A 26,562-nucleotide genomic window follows, 5' to 3' on the forward strand; every position below is an offset into this window, starting at 1 on the left:
CTTGTATTATTTTGCCAGCGTGAGAGCCAGCAAGTGAAGGGTCCAGACCTGCAAGGGCTCAGAGAAACTAATGGGTGAGAGGTTTGGTTGCCAGCTGGAATCTGGTCCAAAATAAAAGCTTATAACAAATTGGTGGGCAATTTACTGCTGGTTGAAGTTGGGGCACGGTCACCGTCCTGCTCACGCTCCCCTTTCTGGATGTTCAACAAGCAGTTGGTTTTGGGTTCCCGCCTTACATCCCCTCTCCCCTGAGGTCTTCTCAAGATTGGGCTGCCTTGTCCCCAAACTGCACGTCTCCCATACGGCTCCTAGATGGCTCTTTACATTTCTGCTTCCAGGGAAGGAAATCCCGTGACACGGCTGCCAAAACCAGCGCGGTGGCTGCCCAGTCCCCAGGCACTCCAGTAGCTCCTACCTCCCTTCCAGCAGCCGAGTGCTAATGCGCGTTTGATTGACCAGACAGTCCTTCAGGGACACAGAAGAGGTGAACAATGTGACGCAATTATTTTGTAAATTTTTTTTTTTTTTTTTAACAAGACAGACACTTATAACCAAAGCCAAACAAGGATTGCAGCAAAACTTTAACAGCATTCAGCAAATAGGCATATACAATTTATCCCCTATCTTCACAACTCCTGGGAACTTTTGGGGTCCAACTGGTGCTCGAAGCAAACCAGGATCCTTTTTCCTCTACACTGGCATAGTCTCACCTTCTTGCTTTGGCAGCCTCTTCAAACAGATAGTGAGAGAAAAAAAAATAATAATATTTTCTAATCTAGCCTTCCATCCTGCTCTAGACAGATCTCCCCAGTAGGTGAGGAAAGATCTCAAAATTATCCACCGCTTGCTTAATCCACAGCACACGTAGGGAAATACATTTGGGCTGGAAGCTTTCTGTCCAAAGACAGTCAATTCAATCAAAGTTGAATAACTTTACATTCCGTGCAGGAACCTTGCCTATCAGCTGGGAGGCTATATAGCATCCAAGGGCCACCACAACCACACGTGCAGGTTCACAGTAATGCTGGTTGCTCACAAAGCCATACTTTGAGACTCCAGGACGCAGACGACAGTAACAACTAACCCGCCAAAACGCCATGCTAAATGAGAAAACGGCGCTCATAGAAGTCGAGTCCACAAGATACTTGTTTCCTAACTCATGGCCAGCACCGAGGCAAAGCTGTGCTTGGGAAGTTACCTGTCTTCATACCTCGAGGTGTCCACAGGTGGAGGATGCTGGTTTTGCCTTTCCCTGGTAGACGACCAGAATCTGAGCAGTCACTCCGCTATCAGTTTGCCCAGGGTCAGGAGAAATACCACGGCTGCCCAGGGGCAAGTCCGACCCCAACATCACCAGTCCCAATGCTTTCACCAGCCATTTATATGGATCTTAACAAAATAAAAGTCCTAAAAAACCCAAACCCAACTATAGCTAATACCAAACATCAGAGTTATCCTCAGATCCGACAGATTTATGAAGCAATTGCTTCAGAGATAAATGTACATATTCTCTAAGCAAGTGTTTGCGCTTCACATTGAGTACGAGATGTCCAGACAACGTCACGGTGACACACCACATGTTGGAGGAGTAAGGTCCAACCTCTCTACAGGCTTCCTTAAGACAAAAACCAGCTGCATAGCAAGCAGGGCCTTCGGCGCTGCCTTTCAAGCAGGAACTCTTGCTGCTCAGACTAGAAAGTTACAGCCACAGCATTCGAGTGATATAATTCTGTTTAATGAACTTTTCCATGAGTCTTAAATAAGAATTAAATTTTATTTAAGCAGGCTCCATTCATGGCTAAAATTAGCTATTCTTTATTAGTACTTCAGACCACCAATGATCTCTGCTCACAGCTTCGAGACGGCAGCTATAGCAGCCTCTCGCTCTTGAAAATGTGTTAGAAATCACAAACTGGCACAAAAAAAATTGTTGGAACAATCCCCGTAGTGGAAATAGGCCTTCTGAAGGGAAAACCCTTTGCAGTACTATTTTCCCTCCTTTGGAAAAAATATTTGCCCAAGGAAAAATGCTGAGCAGGAAAATAACTCTGGAAAAAGTTTAAAAAGAAATATTGCTTATAATGGAAGAATTTCAAAACACCTGTATGTTTATTCTGTTACTGGCTTGTCTCTTGAGGATTTTCAGATTTTTCCTTCCTAAGACCTTCTCCAGTGAAGTCAGAGGAAATAACTACATGTTACACAAATCCACACGAGGGAGATGACCAACTATTCTCTTTGGTAACCGGTGAATACCGAGAGCCCTGGTGCCGGCAGAGCCACCCAGCACGCCCTGCGCACCGCGGGGCCTCAGGAGAGCCGGAGATAAGTAATGCAAAACCCCGCAAAAGCAGCGAATTTCCCAGCCTCGATGGCCTTGAGCTACTTCTGCAGAGCTCGGCGGGCATCCTTTCCCTAATAAATCTGGAAAAGGCAATAAGGTATTTTCTTTTCACTGGACAATGCCTAGGGAAAAGGCAAAATGCTGCAAGTTAACACCTTGTTTAACGGTCAGAAAGAGGAAAAACCTGCCTTCCTAGATTTCTACTGGCACACAGTCTACTGCAGGATTTAATCCTAACCCACCTGGGTCTGGCAGTAGGTGCCAAGAGATGCCGATGTGATTGAGATTACAGTCCCCTCTTCCATGAAGGCGTTCCGCTAACCTGCTTAAACATCCATCTTCATTTGCAGGACTTGCCCTGGGAAGTTGAACCTGCAAGTCTCTCAAAATAGGAAGGCTGAGCTCCCAATGCACGCTTTACAGAGGCTGAAGCAGCCGGAGCTCTTGCCAAGCGAGCTCTCCCAAGCCTCTGATCTCTCCGCCTCGCAAGCCTGCGGAGTGCGGGATTTGCTCCCTTCGGCAGCGTGACGGAGCAGCGGGCTTACCCCCGCGGCTGCCCAAACTGCTGATCTGCCTTGAGGGTGCTTTGCTCTCCGAGGGGATTGGGAAGTGCTGCTGGTCATTCCAGAAATGCAATCTGTCTTCAGGAGGATTCAGAGGCTTTGGATGTCATTAAGGTAAAATTACCATCAGATTTATGGGCAAGTGTAGAAGCTTAGCTTTAAAAACAAAACAAAAGAAGCCCAGAAAGCGATTTCATTTGAAATCGGTTGTGAGAGCAGTGAAAGAGCTTGCAAATTTAGCAAGGCAACTGTATACCCCCTGCTATGGCATGCCTGAAGTACAAAGATTAACAGCCGCTCCCGCTATGAAGGTGCAAGGACCATCCTTTAGTTCTAGATCTAGGTAAGAAACAAAGGTCTTCATTGAGGGTCTGTGAAAAAGCATGGTCACCTTAAAGCACTGGCCTAGACTGGCAGACCTTAGGCAGGAGCTACACACCAAACCAGGCTGCTGGGCTGGGCAGGACACACGTACCAATTGCTGGTTTATCATAGGGAAAGGAGTAAAACCAGCGCGACTGAGTCTCCAGGGCTGATCCATCATTTCCCCCGGACTCTTGGCTGCCATTCTCAACTTGGTAAAATCTGAGCATCACAGCCTGGTTTCCTAACCAGTCAAAATAACATCGAGATTTTTCACCTGTCTTCCACGAACAGTGATCAACCCCCAGATTTACCAGATTTTGTTTGATTCTGGTAAATACAAGAGACAGCCCTCCCTGCTTCCACCAGCAGGAATAGCACAAGCCCTTCCCAGTGAGGAATCCGCAGGTATTTTTGTTCACAGCAAGGGAATCTCTCCTTTTTTTTTTTCTCCTGTTAGCAACTGCAGCCAAGATGCTGCTGTGCAATAAGTTATTTACAGGTAAGCAAGAGTGAAAAGTAAGAAAACACAGGAGTCCACAATTTGAAGAAATATTCCTACATTTTGTTAGATGAGGTGTGAAACGTGAAGCAGGCGAGAGCTTTGCAGGAATCCTTCGAAGGTGACGAATGCAAACTTGAGCAATGCGATGTTAGGGTCACTGTCTGTTCTGACCGCAGGCTGGGGCGGGTGTCCAAGCATTTAGCTATTTACTAATGAAACTCTAATTAAGCTTCTGTTTTCTTCCTAAATCTATAAGCTATAGAAGTGAGCAGTATAAAGGCATATGTACATGCAAATACACACACATGCATTTGGAAAAGCAAGTATAAGTGCATATCCTAGAGAAATATGTATGTGAAACCACCATAATTTTATACGGTAAGAGAAAGCCAGGGGAAGATTCTTCTCAGAGGAAGCCAGAGAGATCGACACCTTTCAGGCTGATCTACGGACTGCTCGAAAGCAGCCGTGGAAGAACCACGCAAAGCAAGTCTATTTTCAAAAGCCTTAAAATTAACCTTGCAGGTGTCTGCAGTACTGAGAAAAAGCAAAGTTACAGACTGACAAGCGCTGACCAAGCATAAAGCCATACCCTTTCACATAAGGCAACCCATAGAAACACTAAGGAGAGCACCAACAGCTGGCCTAGCAGACATCTGCGTGCAGAGGTTCCCCTGCAAATAAAAACTCCACTACCATGCACCCTCCATGCCTCGAGGATTTCTCTCCCACAGTCATTAGAAGCAGGGGCGGTGGGTACGAGAGGAGATGCTGCTGTCAATTTGATGCAAAGTAATATTGATTTCTTTAAATGCTGTCTACTGCTGTAATCAAAGGTATTAAGTCTAAATAAAAGGAGCTAAACAACAGAATAGTATGAGATCAGTACATTTTATAGTTACCCTAAGCATGGTCTGAAGTTTTTTTTTTTTTCCCCACTTAACAGGAAGCCTAATCAGTCCTTGCTGGTTTAGCAGCAAAAATCAGTTACATGAAGCAGTAACAGCTTCCCTTAAAATTTAACTCGGGACAGGTCAGAGCCAGTGAAGTGTCCCCGAGTTAGGAGATGCTAGACAAGAACACAAAACCTGCGCAGTCACGGAGATGCCAAAATTAAAGATGCTCACACTTCTTTCTGCCAAGATGTGCCATTCCATAAGCAAAGAGCAGATTTGGAGACTCCCATAGTGTCAATCCTAGCTAATTTCAGAAATATTTGGTGGCTAATTTCAGAAATATTTGGTGATGCTTTCTTTTGTAAGCATATGTGATAGTTCTAACTTATTGAGACTTCCCATATGGTACATTCCTGTTCTTCTAGCTATAACAATCAGGGGTGGGGAGTGTCAAAGTAAGTTTGGAAATAAAGGAAACAGCAATTCTAGGTTTCTCACAACAATAAAACAGAAAATATTTCATTGTACCAGAGAAACTACAGGATTTTGAACTTAAAAGGCACAGACGCCAGTTTTTAGTAGCTTTTCTTCAATGCTGCCTACCTGTTAGTGAGTGGACGTTGCTACAGGTCTTGCTGCTGGGTTTTGTGCTCCTGAGAATCGCCAAAAGAAACTCTTCACGAGTCAGACACGGAAACCTTCATGGGTATGAAGCTCTGGTTTTCTTTATGATTAAAGCTGCTCCCTATTGCGTTCAGACAGATCACAACCCAACACCATTATTTTTAACAGGACTGTAATGAAAACTGCAGAGTCCACTCACATGTATTTGTACCAGAATAAAATCTGAATTAAAAAAAATAAAGACACACCCTTTGTTCTTGAGCAAGCAGTTACAGTAAATGAAAGTACCTGCAGATAGGCACTGGCTAGAGGACATGATTACATACTCGTTCTGCTCCTCATCACCTACATACTCTACATAAAAACAAGCAGAATTTTTGTTACTAAAATATTCCAGAACTCAAGGATTTTTGTATCAACATAATCGTAAGAATGTGTGGCAGCCATGCAATATGCAAAGTATAGTGCTACCTCCTCCCCCGCCATCAAATCCCCCTCCTAGTCCTACAGACAGACTAGCTTTAACAAACCATCGATTTTGAGCTGCGCTTCTGTATTCCGGTGAGTTATTTCACTGACAGAGAACCTGACAAATAGTAAAATGTAAGTTACAGGATTAAATAAGATTTTATTGTCACATTTAACTGCTTTGTCAGAGATGTACATTTTGCAGGTTTCTGTGCGGAATAAAAATAAAAACGGTAGTTGCCATCTTGTCAATTCTGATTTCGACATACACATATCTATACCACCTGAACCACAGGTGCTTGCAGATAGCCAGCGGTAACACCAGAGCAAGTTCTCTGTTAAATGGATTGCAACACTCAAAGACAAAATGCACCAAGTTAAGGCTAATGAGAATAATGTAAAATAGTTAAAACAGACCACTAGATGTTTAAAGGTGGAAACACTCGAGAGAAGAGTGGTGATTTTAACATCTCATTTTTTCCAAAGTCATTTTGCTTAATTTAGTACAGGTAAGGAGAGGCTAATGAACAGACTTTTGCCTACATATACAATACATACTGAAATTTTAGTCTTTTGTAAATCCGATATATTTGAACTTTTAAGCAACTGCTTTGTTCTTCTGGGTGTAAACCAAAGAAGTGGTTATGGACACCTCAAAGCGATAAATGCTTAAGATAACCTCATCTTAAAATCTGTATTTTCTCATTTACAGATCAGGGATAAAGTCCAATAAAACAAACTTCTTAGTGGCACAATTTCACATATTTTGGGCAATGTTAGCATACAAGCAGTATTTAAATAAAAATAAGTGCATCCAAACATGAAATTCTCTAAATATACCACACTTCATTTATCCCAAACGGCAATTTTCTGACAAGAGCTGTAATTCAAATTAAAATAATCATTTACACATTTCACCCAGAGGAAGAGGTAAACCCAGGGGACTCTCCAAACAATCTTCTCCTACCCTATCCCCTATTTATTACATAAAACTCATCTAGAAGCGTAAATCCAATATTCAGATGCAAATAAAATGCAAGAAGCAGTCTCTGATGTTTGCAATTTGCAGACTCCGAAGTCCAATCATGATGGAATTTACTACTTCTGTCAGTCATTTACTCCTGTATGTGCACTTCGTATTTATGCTAAAACAACAAATGAGACAATAAATGAGGCTAGTGTGGCATAAAGTCATTGTAAACCCAGCGAAACCAGAATAATTATATTTATGACATTCATTTGGATGATTTACCAGTCACCCCCCCCCCTTTACAGAAAAAAAGGCAACCATCATTTTAAGTGATACACACATTCTGCTAGTAAAAAAAGTTGAAACAAACCCCTTCTCTGTTAAAAGAGCATGCCGATAGAAGAAGGTAGACCACATCTGTTCCAATCAGGCTTGTCAGAATTATCAAAATTTCTTTGCTTGCAAAGGCCAATTTGGCTTACCATAGAAAGCTATTTTGAAGGCGGCTGATATATTTATTCCCTTTCAAAAATTAAAATTCAAGGCATGATAGTGCAAGAGGTAAGTTTTGATTTGAGAACATTATTTGTAGACTAACTGTGCTTAGTGACTACATCCCAATTTATTGTCTTAAAGAAAATACGGCAACAAAAGCTACAAGATCTCTATAAATTTCATTTTGCCTAAATTTACCAGTACATCCATGAAACCTCATCAGTATTAGTACAACTTGATTATCCTAATGATTCCATTATAAAACTTGCAAAATGTATCACAAGGTGAATAAACCATCTAGTGCAAGTCTTCTACATTTTGTGTGCACAGTAATCCTGTGTAGTTCATTTCCTCCAGGTTAAATCCCCAAAATCTCTCTGTAACAATTATGAAAAAACAGTGTCACGTGGATTTTCTTCCCCCCTATCAAATCTGAGAAGTTTGAGTGTTCCTGGAATCACCGTCAGGATGTGCTGAAGGTCGTGAATCCCTTGTCTGTGAGTATTCACTGTCAGATGACTCCGTAGGTTCAAGCAAATTTTCATAATCACTGTCTTCTGATTCATCAACATTGTCACCAACTGCTCTTTGGGAAGATGGCATGGATGCTCCATTACCAGAATATTTCAATCCTGCATTTGTGGAAACATAGCTGGAAGAACCTACTGCTTGAGGTCGAGGCATAAAAACATTGCTTTCTAGGAGACCATGACCAACAGTACTTTCTTGATTGGTTGCATTGAAATCTGAATACGGAGGGGGAGGATCAGAGACATCCGAATCTTCAAGTGTGCAGCCTTCCACAGCAAATCCAGTGTAGGACATTCGTGGAACAAACATAGGTTCCAAGTTATCTGTTGGCATTTGCCTGCTTAAAATTGCTTGCTGCATTCCTACAAAAGCAAAGAACATTGGTGTACTTAACGCTTACTTTGCAATATACTTTATGTAACCTATCTGTAACATCCCACACTCACCCAGCCCTTAGCTTTTCTCTCTTCTTTCTTTCTGGTTATTATTATTAAATATTCATCCCTGGCACTGCTTTCAAACTCCAGCACTGCATCTTTTCATCTCAGTCTCCACTACTCATACTTGGCAATTCTGATTTTTGTATTGATGACTATATGAGACACTATCCCTAACCATCATGTCAAATCTTATTACTACATCTGACTCTTTAAGCTTGGCAAAGAGTATCTTCCCTAAATTCAGCAGTACATCCATGAAACTCATCAGTATTAGCACAACTTGATTATCCTAATGATCCCATTTCAAAACCAAAATGCCTCAGAAAGCAAATAAATTAAAGGGCAAGTGTGCTACATTTTTATGGGCACCGTCATCCTGTACAGTTCATTTCCTCCAGTTTAAGTCCCCTAAAAACACAGCTACAGGAAGTTGCCATAACCTGTTGCTCTTTCCACCTCATCATCTCTCTGTATTTCTCTGTTCCTTCTCACATCAAAAAGTAGCTACGGTAGGGCTCGTTGTGCCTGCTCCTCTCCACCTATGTCTTAATCAGTACTGAAAGCTTGACTCACTTTTGATAAGACCATAATCAGCTTCTGCTGTTGATACTACATCTTAAAATCACACTTCTGTACTTTCTCTTGCAACGCCCCTTGTGCTAGGCGACAATCTCATGAACACCAGCAGAAGAGTTACCTTGTCTTCTTCCCTCAAATTACTGTTTTAAAAACCTTCCCTCCCAATGCTTGTGATTAGCCTAGCAGGCTGCTGAGACCACCACGTATCACGCTCACCTTCTGCTAGCCAAAACATCTGTATTCACATGATCTCTCATGTTTAGATTGCTAACTAGCTAGCTGAGCAAGAATCATCTTTTGAACCTGTGTTTCTATATCCCTAGCGCAGTGATGCACAACCAGGGCTCTCGCACTAGTGTAACACTGGAACACCACAGTGGTGTTCACTGTACCTGGAAAAGTCGGACACAAACACTGAAACCTGCTCCCTACAAAAAGCCATACATAATGGGTAAAACCACCACTTCCATGCTCTGAATTTTATTTAAGTAATTGTACAGTTAGACAGTTTCTATAAACAAACGTGTCCACTAAGGAAAGGGTCTCTTTCCAATCCATGTGGTTTTAACAATCAAAGCAAGACCAAAAGCCACAGGTATTTCCCACCTTTAAGGATGTCATAGAGTCTCCATGTTTCATAATGAATAGACAGTAACATAAGCACTATGAGGATTTAAAAAAATAGCTGAAGAACTGGTTAAAGAACAATTACAATGGTTAACAGTCACACTGGAAAGACTCATCAAGATGAAGCTCCCACAGCTCTGCACCGGAACTATACTCACATTAACAACCTAATGATGGAATTTAATCAGCATATGCTTATTAAAATTACAGATGGTACTATGCTAGTAATAGCTGCAAGTATAACAGAGTATCAGAACAGGAATTTGAAAGTGATCTTAAATGAGATGACTTGGAAAATAATTTAAGGAAGACATGCACAGGAATAATGAACTGCACAAACTGCACAACGAGGAACAGTTACATCCTTCTGCAGAAGAGAAACACAGGTTTACTGTTGATTTATGTAAACTATAAATATCAATATGCATTAAGCGTGCTCAGCTGTTGAGAAACGGGTAAGTATTATTTCAGTATGTACTGTAATGGTGAAGACTACAACTGGAATACTATATCTAATTTTGAACACCACAGTTTAAGAAATAGGGAAAAAATGGAGAAACTCTACAAAAGAAAAGGACTCATTACAGGTCTAGATATCATGACCTAAGAGGAAAGACTGTATTAACTGGGATAATTAGGGAAGACTGAGGAAACAGTTTCAGTCTTCAAATGTACATAAGAGGCTGCTGTGGAAAGGTAAGCAGAAGGCAGCTTAAATTAGAGTAGTATACATTAGACAGGAGGAAAAACTTCCTTGCAGGAAGGTTTGTTAAGCACTGGGAAAGACTTAAGTTTTTGACTGGTTTCTAACTGGTTATTAACCTCCAAACATCTGTCAGAATTGACACTGGTATCTGTAAAGCTGCCTTGCAGCTAGGCGATAGACAAAATGGTATCAGCTCTACTTACTGTAACACCATACTTCTGGAAAAAGCAAAAATCAAGGCTGAAGAGTTCCTTTAATCAAGTCAATGAGATCTCTTCAGTAATAAAAAGAGCATATTCCCTCAAGTGGCTACATAACAGCACTCCATTTTTGGTCCACAATACAAGAACTGCGGTGGGAGATTTCCTGGCAGCTGGGAAGTGCACAGCACTCACTATACCCTAAAATATGCTATTACACATACAAAATTATTTCAGTGATCTGGCAAGTAAGATCTCAACTGACTTTTATGCTAGAGTGTTAAAGTCATAACCTGTTAACCACAAATTTGTAAGAATAACAAGCTTTCACACAACACTACTGCATGAATTTGAATCAAATGCTCAGAGAATGATTAACTGGAACATTTAACTCACTAAAAATAAGGAAATTCTCCCGATACCGAGAACGTGAGAGAACAGAAGGCCAGCTTCAGTATTTAGCTACTCACATCTAAAAATATTGCAGAGATACAAGCTGCGTGTTTTCTTGTTTCAGCCCTCTCACATGATTATCTGCTCTGGCATAAATTTTCAGTCCAGCATTTGCATCTCACTGGTAGTATCTAGAGGCTAGCACCGACTGCTCTTCCTCCTCCTCCCCCATCTTTTGCCATATGGGCTGGGATCAGCTCCAGTCACACTAAATACCCATCTCTACTTCTCGCTAGCTCGTGTAGTAGCAGCTCCCTGGCTGTTTCATCTACAGCCAAGCAGGAAACAGCAGTGACTCATGCCACTTCCATCTTTCAAATGGTCTGTGGCTGATGCTGGCTCTTTACCTTGGCTTTGAGGTTCAGAGAAGGAAGAACCTGGGCTGACAGATCAAACTTTGCTCTAAAATGCTCCTATGATAACAGTACCTTGCTGCCTGGAGGAAAAAAAAAGTATTCAGTCATAGCAGCAGAGGGGCCTATTGCAGAGTTTAGGGTGTTAACCCATCCAAGTGATCTTTTAGTCTCAGACACAGCTTTAGATAACAAGATACACAAATAATAAGAAACACCTTGCAGATAAAGTTACAAAATTTGGTTATTTGCTTATCATTTCAAAACATGGAAAAAAAGAGTCAGTGTTTGCTGAAATATGTAATTTGCTTATGTTTTTTTTTTTTTTTAAATATTACTTCACATTTGCCTATTCTCTGCTCCTACTCTCTACCTTCAGTCTTCCCTTAAACTCACAAATTAAATTAGGTCAGCAATGTCTCCTTGGAAATGTCCAGGCTCTTCATAAAACTTATCTACTGCTAAGCAAAAGTCTCCTGAAGCCACATTCAATTTTTAGGAAGGAGGGACAGCGTGGCAACCAGCCAAGTATGCTCAAACAATAGGTCTCACTGATTCAGAAAATTATGGAGCAGGAAAAAAAAAAAACCCAAACAAACAACAACTGGCTTTCCCTACCAGTCCTAAATACATACTATGAAAACTTGTACTACGAATACAAAATGCAGAACCAACCCTAATAAAAACCTGGATTTTTAATGGGACTTATTTGCACCATGGAAACTTAAATCCAATCAACTCAATACTAATATAGGTCTTCAAAACACAGCAGAATTATAATTTCTGCATTCAGAGCTTCACTAGAAAGAGAAGACCATCATGCTTGTATTGCCATGAATAAATCAAAGAATTACCTAATTCAGCTTCCCCCAAAATTAATCCCCCCAACACACTGCAAGAAGGACAATATTTCAGCAGCTTCATGGAATTAAAACTAATAAAGATTGAAATTCATATCAGTGATGATATGGTACCTGAAACAGGTAGGCAAATTCCAACAATATTCTGCATTTAAGTAGTTTCTTCCACTTTCTAGCAGGTACTCCTGAAGATAGGAATGATTTCAGGATGGACTTTTGGGAAGATTTAGTTCAACATTGAAAAGTGGCATTTCAATGCTAATCATGTTCACCACTAAGTCAGCAAATAATGCAAAAAATGCTGACTAAATTAGGATTCAGTAACTATGAAGAAGGAGAGGAGGATAAAAGTGTAGATGGTCTCCTCTAAATCAGTGGTGAAAATCCTGATACATCCACTAAAAGCTCCAAGGTCAAAAATCATCTAGACAACACTCCAGATAATCTACAATGTTCATCATTTTCCTTCACCCAGTTTGTCTGGTGTCCAGTAATATAATTGAACTCTAACTTATGGTGCTGGGCTTGTATTTGGGGATAGGGTTGGGGAGTGAGAAAGGGAATAAAGATTTCAAAAAACCGTTGATAGCTACTGGCCTGTAAACACAGTACCCCGTTCCTATGTCATACTTCAAGAGGAATCTCTCCACTGTTTAGATTTGCTTTTTCCATTCCTGGCTTTGCTCCACTTTTCCTTTCCTACAACTGATCTTTTCCTGTGTTATTTCCAGAATCGACTTTCTTGTTCTTTCTGTACAACTTTGTCCCTCTCCTATGTTTTAAGTTTGCTAACATTGGATGACTCCTACAGAAATATCTGCAGTACACGTACTTCCACAGTTCAGGTATAATTCAATGTAAATCCATCATATACCCTTCCCAATGTGATTTTTTTTCTTTTGCTATGAGCTGTCAGGAATACAACTCAAAATAATTCCACAAAACATTTTGTCCTTACAGCATCTGCTTCTGAAACAAATAAATGAAAAGGCAACTTACTTATTTCTTGTTCTTTTTCATTTTTCTTTTGTGCGATTTGCCTTTTTAACTTGTTTACATCAGCTTGAAAAGATTCAACAACACGTTCACTTTTTTCTACATCTATACATACTGCCTAGGAGAAAAACATAACATATGCTAAGATTTTGCAAAATATACATGAAAGACTTCCATGACAACATTAATAAAGCTACTACCAGACAAGAAGCCATTTAAGAGCACAAAACTAAGAGCAGGAGTTAACTGTATCAGAGCATAATATTCAACCCGAAGATAGTTTTATTTACTGGCTGTTGCCAATTTCCAACTGCTGCATGACAGGAAAAGCATTTCCAAATAATTCATCATTACAGGAAGATTTGTAACGAGATCCAAAGTCAGTTCTTCCTACTTGGTGGAAGAGACTTGGCCTTTTTTAAGCTGATCTCCTAACTGATACTTCTATTAAGTAAACAAGACCCATGGATTTTTCAACAAGATCTCCCTATACTGGTTAGGAAATAAATGTGAAATTTTCCTAGAAGGATTTAAGTTTAAAAACATTTCTGGACAATATTGATTTCTTTTTTAATCTAAACATGTTATACTGGATATTGTTTACTTCTCAGAAATTAAGTATTGGTCATTATCATTAAACATGATCAGTTTTGAAGAGCACACAACTCTAAAAGCACTGAAGAGTCTTAAACAGTAAGCCACTAGCCATTTACTGTTTCTTCTCCAAAAAGTTACTATCTTACTTACAGAGTTGAAAAACATTATCTATTTCAGTTCTATATCTAATTTTTAGAAGTTTATAAAGTTTAAACCCTCCCCTCCCAACTAATTGGTGAATAATGCAGATACATGTGTCTCAGCTGCTGTACCAGAAAACTTATTCCCAGTCCTGTAACATTCTCTGTGAAAGTCACTTTAAAGGTAAAAATTCCTCAAGTTAGCTAACACTTTAGTTACTTTTAAGCTCTGTAAACAATGTACAGCAGCATGATTTACATGGTGAAATAAAACAAAGTCATAGTTTTAACAGGTAGGAAGACAACTCCCTGATGATGCTACATTTTCCATTTTTCCAGGCACTTATTCAAACAACAGCAAGAGCACGAAAGGATGTATGCGCTCTTGGCAAAAACAGCGTTACAGAATAATACCATTAGCTAATGGGATAGACCTCTGAAAATAAATTTTCATGTCTCCTGAAGCTGGCATGAAAGCTGTCTGCCTTCTTGTTGCAAGCTACCCACCTTATAAGGCAGGTTAGAAAGTAGCAGCTTCCCCCAGAAAATAGTAGTTCTCCTGTGCAAGGAGGGTCAGGGGATGGATGGAGCAATTACTGCCTTGTTTGCTGCTATATGTGCCAACCAGCAAAGCTAAGCTGGAGCAGACACACAAATCCCTCCAGGGCAGATGTAAGGGGAAAGCCTGGAAGTAATCTGTGGGTACAGCACAATTAGCAGATGCCTGTGCTCCTGAGGCAGCAGAGCTACACTGCTCTTCACATCGGACAAGCTGTGAATTGACAAGCTTACATTTAGTAGATTTGACGCTCAAGGCACTTTCAGATGCTTTGCCACATTTGGAGCAGGATTCACTCGTGCTCTACACAAAACATTCGCAAGTTTTAACTAACAGATGGAGCTCTTTGCTGCACACTACATACCAAGAGCCAGCAGTCATTTTTAAACTCACACAGGCAAGCCTTTAAACCTGCGCAAATCCCCACAGCCTTCAGCAAGGCTTTTCTTCAATGCATACTCTTAAAAATAGCCAACGTCTACCAGAATCCACTAAGCATTAAATCATTCTTACTTGCAGAAGAGAAAGAATTGATAATATTCATACCAACCACTTTTACAGCAGCCACTGCAAATGCACACACTAAATAAAAACTGACACATTTCATTATTAAAGTCAGACTTATTTTCCTACAGTTCACGATAAGTTGTGAAAAACCTAAAAATCTCCACCTCCTCCACTCCTGGTTTAACCAAAGGACAAAAGATGCCACATACATACTGACCAATATTAAGTAAAGAAAGTTACCTGTACTTTTTCCTGAAGTGCATTATAAACCTGATATATAGCCCTGATGTCCTTCATCACTCCATCTTTGTCAAAAAAATCAGTACTAAAAAAAGGAAAGCAGAAATCATTAGTTAGAAAAGACAACACAAGTTTCTAGCTCATGCTGTCTTTGAATTGCTGCTAAGCAGTCTATTGCTATATTTCTAAAATGTATTTTATTTTGTATTGCTAAAAGTGTACCATACTCTCAAGAATCAAGATTTGGACAGCAGCATATTCAATACTAAAATTCCTTCTGGAACAATAAAGTCCCTTTTGAATGAGATTAAGCTTGTGCAGAAACCTTTAAGCTTCTATAATTTCATTGTTAACAGTCAAGAAGAGCTACTTTGCATTTACAGCAGTTAATTAAAATTACTTAAGATAAACAACAAGACTTCAACACTTCCAAGTCAGAGTTCAAGTTTTAAATCAAGCCTGCACACAGAATTCCTTGGGAGGGGTGGGTGGAAATCAACTAAGAAACTTCCAGCCAGAAGGCCCACAGCACCGACTGGCCATACCAACTCTGCTTTTCTGATTAGTGCACTGAGTCCCCTTTGTTCTTCTAAAGGATTCAATTCTAAGCAGGAAAAAAGCCCAGTAAGAACTGACCAGTCTCCTCCAGAACTAGTTTTTTTCCTGCTTGAAATGCATATTTGTAGTATTCTTTGGAAGGTACAGAACGTAGAGCTTGATGACTGTACTTCATTTGCAAAGGAAAAATCCTTACCCGTGTTCCTTAATAACTTTGGCATAATTCTGAGAAGTATTTGGCACTGAAGAAACTTTGTATTCCTGTTGACTAGTGTTGCCTAGATTAGGAATAGTAAGTGACACCCTTTGATTATACCTGTAGAGAAAGTTCAGAAAGACTTCTTAATTCATATTCAAAAGATTATTTGCAATAGCCCTGATATTATCCCATCTCTGATCATCATAACTCATCTAATTTTAAAGCTTCTGCATTAGGTTTATTATAAAAGCTGCTAAATATTAGAAGTTGTGTTCAAAATAAACGCATGATCAAAAACTCCCTTGAGATGGCCCTGCCTCTGTACCTCTTAGAACCTTTTACTTGTGCATGCAAACTACCACAGATACAAGAAGGGTGAAGCTACATTCAGGTCTATTATAAGAAACATGGTACTGACATTTGATTTCTCTTACATTTTTTTGTTGTCATTGTCTGAAGATTTAAAGACTGAAAACAACTTTTGCTCACCCCAGAACTTTAATTTATAAATTACTTGCACAGAAAAAAAGCTGCGCAAGTCATCACTAACAATTGTACACAATTGTGTGTCGTCACTAAAAATTGTGCACCAAGACATCATTTGACAAACACAAAGCCTTCTTTACGTGTAATCGTACAAGCTTCAAAATAGTTTGGAGTATAAAGAATAGCAATAAGAAGCAGAATGAAAAATGAGGATTGGTTCATATACAGAGATTGCTTACCTTCGGTTTGGTCTAAAAAGCACATATTCTAAAGCATGTGTTGAGTTATTTGCAGTGGAAATGAAGCTGAAGAGAAGGAAGACGAGATCAGGCACTCCAAGAATGTGTGTCAGCTGTTTATGAATGATGTGCTCTCTATATGACATTTGCTGCTGAGTGTTTCTCCTAAATCTGTACCATCCAATAACGTTCTGTAATCAAAGTACATCAGAAAAAAACCAAAGTATTAACTGAGAGATATGGATTTACCTTCTTATAATAAAGTCGTAAAACTATGGTATCATGTGATAAGCTTTATTACAACAAAATCAGACTGAATTACTAGAGGCTTGCACCTATTAAATAACCCGAAACAAGTGACATCCTGTTACAACACAACTATTAATTGCTCAGCCTTATTGTGCTACAAACACCTGTGTGTCCTCAGTGGCATTCAAGATCCCACTTCCAATATACTTCACTTGTTTAATTTTAGCAACAAACCTTGGAGCATCTTCAAATTATTAGACTTGAGCTGTTTTCAAACACAGCAGATGTGGGTTTTCTTTAGCTTAAATATTTCAACTGCCTATTCACTTGTATTGATTTGTAAGACACCTCCAGTGCTTTGCAAACATATTTGCAAATTCATGTCTGTTCATGAGACATAGGGGACTAATCTGCTGCGTACAAGAATAGAATTACCTCATTGTCTATTGAATTGTGAAAGATTCATATGCACATCAGATAAGACCCATTCTAATTCAATTATTATTTTGAATACAATGTGCATTAAACTTCTTTACTTCATGTAAACTAACATTCAATTTAAGAGATTAATCAAAAAGGACACATAATTAACAATTTCATTTAGGAAGAGTCCCAGGAACAGGCACTATCATGTAGTGATGCATTAAGACTGCAGGTATATATTCAGTGGAATAGAGCAGATTCCACATACTAAACAATACGACTCCCGTGTTAAATAAAATAGGAAGCATTGTTTTTAACTTTTTATAGTAAATCTGTACAATTACTTAGTCTGAATGTAATAAAATGTTCTTAGTTTGCTAACAAAAGAGAACACAAGACTGTCTTGGTTCCCAGACAGCAGTGTTTCTTTCTTTTTTGACATTATGACAATTAATGTCATTAAATCTGTGGTGCTGTTATCCCACAAGTTTAATTTAGTCACATGACACTTGCAAGTTTTAATTTCTCCAGTTTTGCCTGCTTTCTCACCACAGATAATCCTTCTTGCCAGAGCCTCCCTGTAAGGTAGGTCCTAACAAAATAAAATTCAACTGAAAACTAGTGGGAGACAAACATTTTTACTTATGTTTTTTGCCTTGTCTCCTGAAGGGAAACTTAATGTGCTCTGTAGTGTTCTACAGTAGAGTTACGGGGTTATAGAATTCAGGATCTGAGACTGGAAACTCACTCCATCATCAGCATAGAGATGTACATATCTGTATGTATAAATATACAAACAAAGCACCTATGTACTCAGCATAAATACTTTAGTATCCACAGAGAAATTTATTCTGAGAGCATTTGCTGGAAGAAACAGACGAGAAAAAAGCATTACAATCATCAGTGTTGCAGGAGTTGCACAGATTTAGGATTTGCTTCCCTAAAGAACCCTCCTCAGTGTAAGCCTTGTCTGTAAGCAGAAGTCCACAGTTCAGGTGGGCGAGGTGAACAGAAAGTAAAGACTGCTAATTCAATTTGCAACTGAGCCACTGTCATCACACACTTTGCATAATGATGATCAATTCACACAGTAGGCATTCTTACTCAGAGCAGTGAAAGTCACACTCCAGTCACCTGTAGAGGACAGAAATCCCAAAAGCCCAACAGGTCATGCCTTGACAGGTAGCTCTGCTACTACTGAAATGCAACCAGCAGTGCTACAAGCAGCTGGAATGACATTAGTTTGCTGCTGCTTTGTAAAAATAAGTCAAACGAGAAAAGGTTTTGTTTTAACCACCCCTACCTTGTACTAGCTCTGGCACTCACCAAGCCTCGTGAGCCAAATTCATGTACCAGTGATGCTTCCCTGCTAGGTCTAAGAAGGTCTACAGTTGCCACAAGTTCAACCATGCAAGTCAGTCATCCGTCTTTTAGCCAGAGCAAGCTGACTGGTGGATTCACTTCACTACATAAGGAACCACACCTTCAGCTCTGCGATGTATCAGTTCATGAGAACTTCAGGATCAGTTATTCAGTAATTAGAAAGATAGTGCACTACAAGTATGGAATGAGATGAAACACTGAAAAAAGGTTTGACTCCTCTCCAAATAAATACTAAAATTTAATCTTCTTAGTACTAGTTGTGCTACTAACAACATATGCGTGACGTAAAGCTATGACAACATCCGACATAACTGATAGAACAGTTTTTCCAGTTTAAAACTGACAGTGCAAAAATTGCAATTGCCAGGCTGTATCATTACAACTCTTTTAAATGAACTCTTCAGAACAGATTTTCAGATCAGCTACATTTTTGTTGGTTTCAGCAGCAGAGTACATAATCATTATGCTACATGTTCAGCTCAGAAATGTGAGTGGGTTAATACTAGCCCTTCATTTTTGGAGACCTAAACTTAAATCCTTTGCATTTCTTCAGGGAATTTAGACACTGCCCCCAACGTAACCTAAGTACCACAAATCCACCAACTTCTGTACAGGGTAAGCCTTGGGTCAAAACAAACCATCAGATTTGTGAACGAAAATATTTCTTCTAGTTAACTACCTTTTTTTGTTTGTTTTCCAAAACCGCTCTTTCTAATTATAGGCTGTAACGGCTAGAACAGGAAGAAAAGATAGAAAACTTACTTTTCTTCGGTCTTTAAGAATCCTGTCCAAACTCTCCTCATTAACCTTGCCTGCATAGTCATAAAAGCTTGAACCAAAAAGGAAGAGAGAAAGGTAGGTACACGGTTTACACACACACATTATACACAAAGTAAATCATTTATACTTTGACTGTTCTTCAAATAGATGGCATTCTATACATTACAAAGCAACTTCTATAGTTTTACCTTTATTAACATAGGTCACTACTCACTTCACCTACTTAAGATATCCAACTCGGCTGCTATATAGAGCACAGTTAGAAGCCTAGGTTGACTGCACAGCTAGACAGATGCAGCTGCTCAGAGGAAGATGCAGAGCATTTAAATTAGATGCATAAGACTAGCTGGTGTGAAAATTCTAACCCCTTTTAAACCACTAGTAATGAAATACAAGATGCCTGTAATTATTAGTTTTAAAATGCTTTCATTGCACACATTAGTTTGATGCCTCGTATTTCCCTGCCAGCCCCTACAACAAAGGGTACATACATAAATGGACTGTGTAATTTTATTTTGACCAGCATTCTGTAAAACCGTGCTTTGATAATAAGAGGTCTACCTGCCAAAGAAGAAAGGAAAGCAGGGCCATTTTACATGCAACTACAAATCAATTTCTTGAGCTCCAGTCCTGCAATTAGACTCACATGATTGGACCCCTGAAGCCAAAATAGTTATACTGAAAAGAATCCAAAGTATCATGGTCTTTCCATATGGCTCTGCTTACAGAACTGAGGCCCAAACCCTGACAAGTTGTTATTTTGAGGACATGACAGATTTAAGAATTTATAAACCTGTCTGTGTAGACAGATTTATAAATTCTAGTAGATCACACTTCATGATAAAAGGAAACACATTTGAAAACAGATTCCTCCTCGACTTACCTGCCAAGTCCTTAGTCTCTTTCAAGAGCTGATATCACTAACACCTAAAGCAGTGCAGGAAAACACTCTGTTTTAGAGGTCTATGATCTCAACTCTTGTGTGTGGGGGTAAAAAAAAAAAAACCACAACAGAAAATCCTGAGCTCAGTACTTGGCTGGTAAATAAGGGTGGAAATAAAATTTGTTTCAAGATGCAAGTTATTGTGAATATTAAGACTATAACTAATTACTAATTTGAGATACTACACAATATTTGCATAATCTTTTCAATTCATGTTCACAATATTTATACATTCTTGTAAGTAGCGGATATCCAATTCTTTCTCTTTCTATGCTTTATAAGAATAATTTTCTTATGGGATGAGCAACTAGTACGTAACGAAACACCTCCATTTGAAAACTGCACAGACAGAAATTGGTCTTTTCAAAATCCCTGCTTCTTATTCAGTTCCCACGTGCTGGTAAAAGCACTGGAACCAAGCCTGTTATACTCAACATCAGCAGTGTCAGCTTACAAGAATAGAGTGGATGAGCGATAGGCCTCCTCAGACTGGCTACACTTAAGTCAAAAGGATAAGGCAGAATGCCCCAAAATCAGCATCTGCTACAACTAAGGGAACAGAGAAACCAACAGCACGCTCTGGTACTGATAAAGGCTGTGTGAGCTGTGGGAGTTCCCCCTATGCTCCAAAGTAAATAAATTCATCAGTTTTCTTGTGCAGAAAGCATGCAGTGAAATACAGACTTCTTCCCCTTCCTCCATCAGCTCAGTTACAAACAACCAACTTCTTGACTGGGGGGAAGCAGTAAACGTGATCAGTTTTGATATGTGCTGCATCACTAGGAATCAGAAAGAGTCTACTAGACAGTGGGATATTATCTTGATGTGTAGAGTCTCTAGCATTTAAATCACTGAGTTAAGAGTACCCTCTCTGTAATTATCAGACAGCAAATGACAGACTGCAGCTTTTCTCTCTAATGTAACTAATGTCAATCATCGTATCTAAGGTACTGTGTCTTCTTAATTGGCTGGAAACCTCTAAATAAAGACAAGAGGAGATTAATTGGGAATTCCTTCTAAAATGAATTTCTAGACAGCAAGTTAGAAGCCATCACTGTATAACAAGTGAATACTACAGAGAAAACCTACATATAAATGGATGGAAGCTGCTAAATAGAATATATTAGACCTATATTTAATTTAAATTCTGGAGTACAGGAGATCAGAAGGCAAAAAAACCTAGTAAGCTGAAAGTTTCAGAATAATTAGTTGGTGCAAGTCAGTACAACTAACTACAAAACAACTTGTTAACCCAGCAAGTTACTAAGGTTAGGGCACACAAGGTGTCCTGTGACCCACCAGGTCCAAGCAGAGCTAACCCAAGACTACGATAATTTAAATTGGTTTTGACATTCAGCCTAATTATCAGAGTGATATGATTTGATCTGACTGCTATCCTACTTCCACTAACTACATGAGGTGGAAATTCAAAGAGATAGAGAAATAAGTACTAGCTACATAAGTACTGTACTAGCTACATCAGCACACTTCCTAACCCAACATTTTATATTGAGGTAAGTGCTACTAAAACTGTAAACTCATACTTTCATTGTCATGGCTGGTGCCATTTAGACATATTTCTTTAATATCATCAGATGAGCAAACAATGCAAGCATTGGTAGGTATATTTGAAATGCTAATATATTTCAGTGAGCTACCTATTTTTATATTCTGTAGGCAACACAGAAAGACAACAGAAAATGCTTACCTAAAGAGTTTTGAACAAGGCTCGTGGTTATGGATTTCTGCAACAACAAACAAACAAACAGAGACATATGTCCAACCGCTCAAGGTAAAGAGAAATTACAGTGGCATATCTTTCATGAACTTTCTACATCACAGCTACTGAGCCAATAAACATTTGTGTCAGACCACACACTGCCCTTAATGTCTCAACAACACTTGATGACATTGCACCATACCCGGAAAGTAGTTTCTCTTTCTGATCTGCCATTTTACAGAGGAAAATATTTTAACAATAAGCAAGACATGCTTGCTCAGATACACACAGATACATCTGAGTCTCAAATACACACTTTTGATACTATTTTATGGTTGTAACCTCCTCACAAATGCATTTATGATTTTTTTTTTCTTTGATACACCTTTTCACAACAGTTTACCTGCATTCATATACACTGTTTGTAACAGCAACAATGAATAAAAAAAGGGACAGGGAAAGGAATAACTGAAATGCTATACATTGGATTATTTAACCAGGCAAGGCAAACAGAATCTATGATGAGAAAAGGTGTTAAACACCACTCCAAAACTGTTAGCTGCAATTTATAATTCTGTTACTTGAAGTATTAAAAAGTCACAGCAGTATTTTTTTTCATTGAAGAGGTTGTAATAAACACTAAGATGCTTATTTAACCTAGAAAGGTTGTAACATATCAGTAATCTCGGAGAAGAGCGAGAAAAGAGCAAAAATCCAATCCACATTAGCTCTCTAACACCAAGCACGACTCACTTTTTTGCAGCGTTTAGTACGTCTTTAAAGTTCTCCTCTGCTCCAACTTTTTACCAAATACAGCTTATCATTTATTCATACTATTATACCTTGATCACATAACTTTTGTCTGAAGCTGTATTTGCTCAGACTGAATAGCACTTATGTAGCAATAACATTTCAAGCTCCTATATTAGAACCCCGCTGGAGTGTTTAGCAACAACTTTGTTTAGACTCTTCCTTCCTGGAGAGTGACTCACCACCTGCTGTTCTGAAAGTCACAGGCTGCTCATGATTGCAGTCTCAGCAGAGTCAGAATCAGATCACAATTCCCAAGAACAACAGACTACACACATTAGCATCTCAGCATATTTAGCCACTATCAAAACAAGGCCCTGAACATCCATGACAGGCGTACTGCCCAAGAAAACGTACATTTTCACTGGCAAGAACTTCTCATGATGCTGCTGTTACAGTTACTTTATTTGGAATATATTTGGGATTGTTTAAAAAGTGTATCAACACCATATTTTTACACTGGCATAAAGGAATTTGTGGAAATGATTTGCTAAATAAAGTCAGTAAGTCTAATTATTCCAGCTTAGACCAATTCCTTCCAGCAAATATATTGATTACAACTACTGAGAATGCTTACTTGATTCTCATGTTATTACACTGCTACATAGACCTTGCTTTTGAAAAACAGGAAACAACAAGCCTTCTGCTCAGAACACATGAAGCAGCCATCATTCTAAACTTGGGTTTCACATGTTGACTTATTGTATCTATATTTATAGTATATGTACTATATATACAGACATATATACTCAAAACACAACTAAGCTTTGAGGCAGCAGACACGCAAGAATGTTAAAACTCGTCCGTGACAACAGTGCCTCAAAACTGCCAATCTCAGTTCATGAGTTGAGCTGGGAGTTCAAGAGCTAATGTTGATGAATAAATACTGAAGTAAAAATTTGATAAACAAAGAAAATATCCAGAAGGTCTCCAGAGATGGGTAATTTCCCTTTTCAGAAAATAACCGTCAGCCAGAAAGTGACAAAAATTATCTAAAAAGGGAATAATTTTTAACACCACAAACACTTGGTTTATGAAATCACACTGAGGCTGCAGTTGGTGACATTACTGTATGACACTGTCAACAATAACCAAGATCAGTTACCACAGAATAGTCATGTCTAGTTTTGCCTGAACAGACACAGCTATCAGCTACCTTCCTTCATACAATACTTGACAGTGATTATATACACACACAAAAAATCCTATGCCTTTATTTTTTGTAATTTAGCTCAATTAACTGTAATTAATTGACACTTCACAGTCAATTTATCACCCATGTTTCCTCAGGAATAACCGGAACAGAAAACCACTTAACCTTCTGCATTCTTGTATACACAACCATCACTACTTTAAGGTGGCAAGTATCTTGAGATGTAAGGTAACAGAGTGCACACCTTCACAGATCATTACTTCTGTATCAGAATAACATTTGAGAGTCAGTCACAAGATGTTTGTGTATTAGCTAAGCTTTATGCAGACCCTGCTACGTTACCTGGAATCAGATCCACAAAGCCAGGTACGTACGCGTTTGGGTTTTTAAAGAAGGTTTAGATGTATTTTAACATCGGGTTATATATACATAAACAAAAAAAGGCATTTTCTCTCAGAGGTTTCCTATTTTCTACAAACCATAGAGCTAAAAACATGCAACAGCTTCTCACTCATGTATAAAAATATCTACTTCAACCAACAACACTTAACAGCAAGATCTTAGATCCTCTTTCACTTTTCACAACGACAACACATCAGCTGTACAGTCTTTGTGCTTATCAATAGAGTAAGTTGTTTAACAAATATTCCTCAGCAAACCTTGCTGTGACAGTTTATGATGTCATCAACTGCCATCCATCCATCCAAACTCCCTACTGGAAATTCACCCTCTTTCAGTATTAGTAAATCAAGCAATGCATTTATTTTATTTTGAGCACATGCTTGCATTCAGGCAACCATATCAAGCAGGAAACTCCCTGCAGGACCAAAAGCCAAATAAATAATTTCTCCATCATGAAACACAGATAAATGTCTTCAATGAACAATCTTTTTTCCACAAAAGATGATGCATAAAAACCCCATATCTAACAAATGACTGTTCCCTTTCCTCACATCTCAACCACGAACACAGAAATAATGTAGCAAATGCAATTCTGAAAGACTGGAACATCTTGTGTTGGTCTCACAAGTGAAGTAATTCTTACTTAATTGTTGGACTGAAAATTGAAAAAAAAAATGAACAGTGCTCCTTTCAGAATTTCTCAAAGTTCTTTTACTTACCAATCACTTGTAGAAATTCAGTGTTGCTGATCTGTGAATCACTAATGCTAAAGGTCTCTTCTTGTCTCACCTCCCCTAGCAGAAATCCTTCCTACAATTTCAAGAAAAAAAAAAAGACTAAAAATAGAAAAAAACCCACTATACAGTAATTTATTGTAACTTTCTTAGCATTAAATGGAAGAATTAAAACAAAAATTTAGGTTTAAAGATGTATCTGAGCTGCAGTAGGTATAACTTGTCCTTAAGTTTACCAAGGCTGATCTTCCGATTTACCAACATCCTTTCACAACACTATAGGAATAGGTTGTCCAAAAATTCTACTGAAAGCTTCCATAGGTAACACGCAACTTATGTAAGGCAAACATAGATTACATAAAGAAGCAATCCCAGCTACGCAGGCACAGGGTGGATGAGGAGGCCCGAGCACCATGCACCACACCACTGCTGCTCTGTTCCTTCAAAGCTAAGGGGAACCGGTGTTTACATCTGCAGGAGCTTACTCAAATTTACATACGGAGATTGGGCTGGACCTTGAGCAATACCAGAGATCATAAAACTCCGGAGGCAACTTTAAGTCATCTTTTATTCGCCATCCCCACCCAAAACGAGGAAGAAGAAGCAGCAGGAATGAGGTGCTTTTGCCAAAAGCACTGAAACGGGTGCACCGGTTCCTGGTGCGGAGATAAGGGAGCAAGCTCAGACTAGAAATTTGTCAACAGAACAGAGGGATTTAGAAACACCCCCCTTCTGCATTGCAGCCAGGACTAGTTGCAGTAGCGCTGGCTTTCCAGCACCCGTAACACGCACACAAACACACGCAGCTTTTACACACGCGTTTTCTGCCTACAGCCTCTCTCCTGCAGGTCACGGGAGCCCCGCACCCCCGGGGCACGGCCCCCGCCGCCCCACGCCCAGCCCGGCGATGCCCCGGACGCGCAGGACGGCCGACGGCCCCACCAACAGCGGCACCGGGCGGGTCTGCAAGTCACCCCCCCGCCCCCTCCCAAGCCAGGACCGGGCGGCACCCCGCGGCCCAGCGGCCCCCGCCGGCGAGGGGAACCTCTGTGTCGCCGGCAGAAGCCGAGCGGGGCCGCTACCCCCGGCCGGAGCCCGACCAGCGGCGGCGCGGGCCGGCAGCACGGCTGCGGCGGCCCGGCCCGGCCGCTGCTCGGAGAAGGAGGGGAGCCCCGGAGCACCGAGAGACGCCCCGCCGCGCCGCGCCGGGAGGCGGCGGCCCCGGGCACCTACGTGGTCGGCGCTGCTGTTGGCGCTGTAGTAGCAGACGGAACTGAACGTGTAGCCCGAGATGGAAGCCGCCATGATGGAGACCACCGCCGCCGCCGCCGAGCCCACAAGTCCCCGCGCGCGCGCTCGCGGCCCGCCCACTTCCGGCAGCGGCGCGGGGGCTCCTGGGAAGCGTAGTCCCGTCCCACAGGCGGGCCAGGCCGGGCCGCTGCCCCTCGGGAGCGGCACGGGCGCCGT

At 40.0% G+C, this 26,562-nt stretch overlaps 1 protein-coding gene across 2 annotated transcripts; it reads right to left on the reverse strand.

The window, feature by feature from the left end:
- Positions 1-5,899: 5,899 nt before the first annotated feature.
- Positions 5,900-26,477, reverse strand: ABRAXAS2 (abraxas 2, BRISC complex subunit). Of its 2 annotated transcripts, XM_075504374.1 has the most exons (9): positions 26,329-26,477; positions 25,081-25,171; positions 21,985-22,021; positions 19,316-19,382; positions 16,499-16,689; positions 15,771-15,890; positions 15,017-15,101; positions 12,977-13,091; positions 5,900-8,121 (listed from the first exon to the last, which is right to left on the reverse strand). In XM_075504374.1, exons 1-9 carry the CDS (start codon positions 26,398-26,400, stop codon positions 7,655-7,657), a joined length of 1,245 nt encoding a protein of 414 aa, XP_075360489.1. In that variant the 5' UTR covers positions 26,401-26,477; the 3' UTR covers positions 5,900-7,654. The 2 variants fall into 2 exon arrangements, with proteins under 2 accessions (XP_075360489.1, XP_075360488.1); XM_075504373.1 differs by lacking the exons at positions 19,316-19,382; positions 21,985-22,021; positions 25,081-25,171 and having other exon boundaries at positions 26,329-26,436.
- Between the last annotated feature and the right edge of the window lie 85 nt (positions 26,478-26,562).

This window comes from Mycteria americana, chromosome 6 (genome assembly GCF_035582795.1).
Source record: "Mycteria americana isolate JAX WOST 10 ecotype Jacksonville Zoo and Gardens chromosome 6, USCA_MyAme_1.0, whole genome shotgun sequence".
NCBI classification, from domain to species: Eukaryota; Metazoa; Chordata; class Aves; order Ciconiiformes; family Ciconiidae; genus Mycteria; species Mycteria americana.

Coding starts and splice junctions, on each gene's coding strand:
- ABRAXAS2 (XM_075504374.1), bottom strand. CDS start 26,400: ATGGCGGCTTCCATCTCGGGCTACACGTTCAGTTCCGTCTGCTACTAC. Junction 15,891..16,498: donor CTTTTTAGACCAAACCGAAG/GTAAGCAATCTC, acceptor CTTTCTCTACAG/GTATAATCAAAGGGTGTCAC. Junction 15,102..15,770: donor AAAGTTATTAAGGAACACGG/GTAAGGATTTTT, acceptor TCCTTTTTTTAG/TACTGATTTTTTTGACAAAG.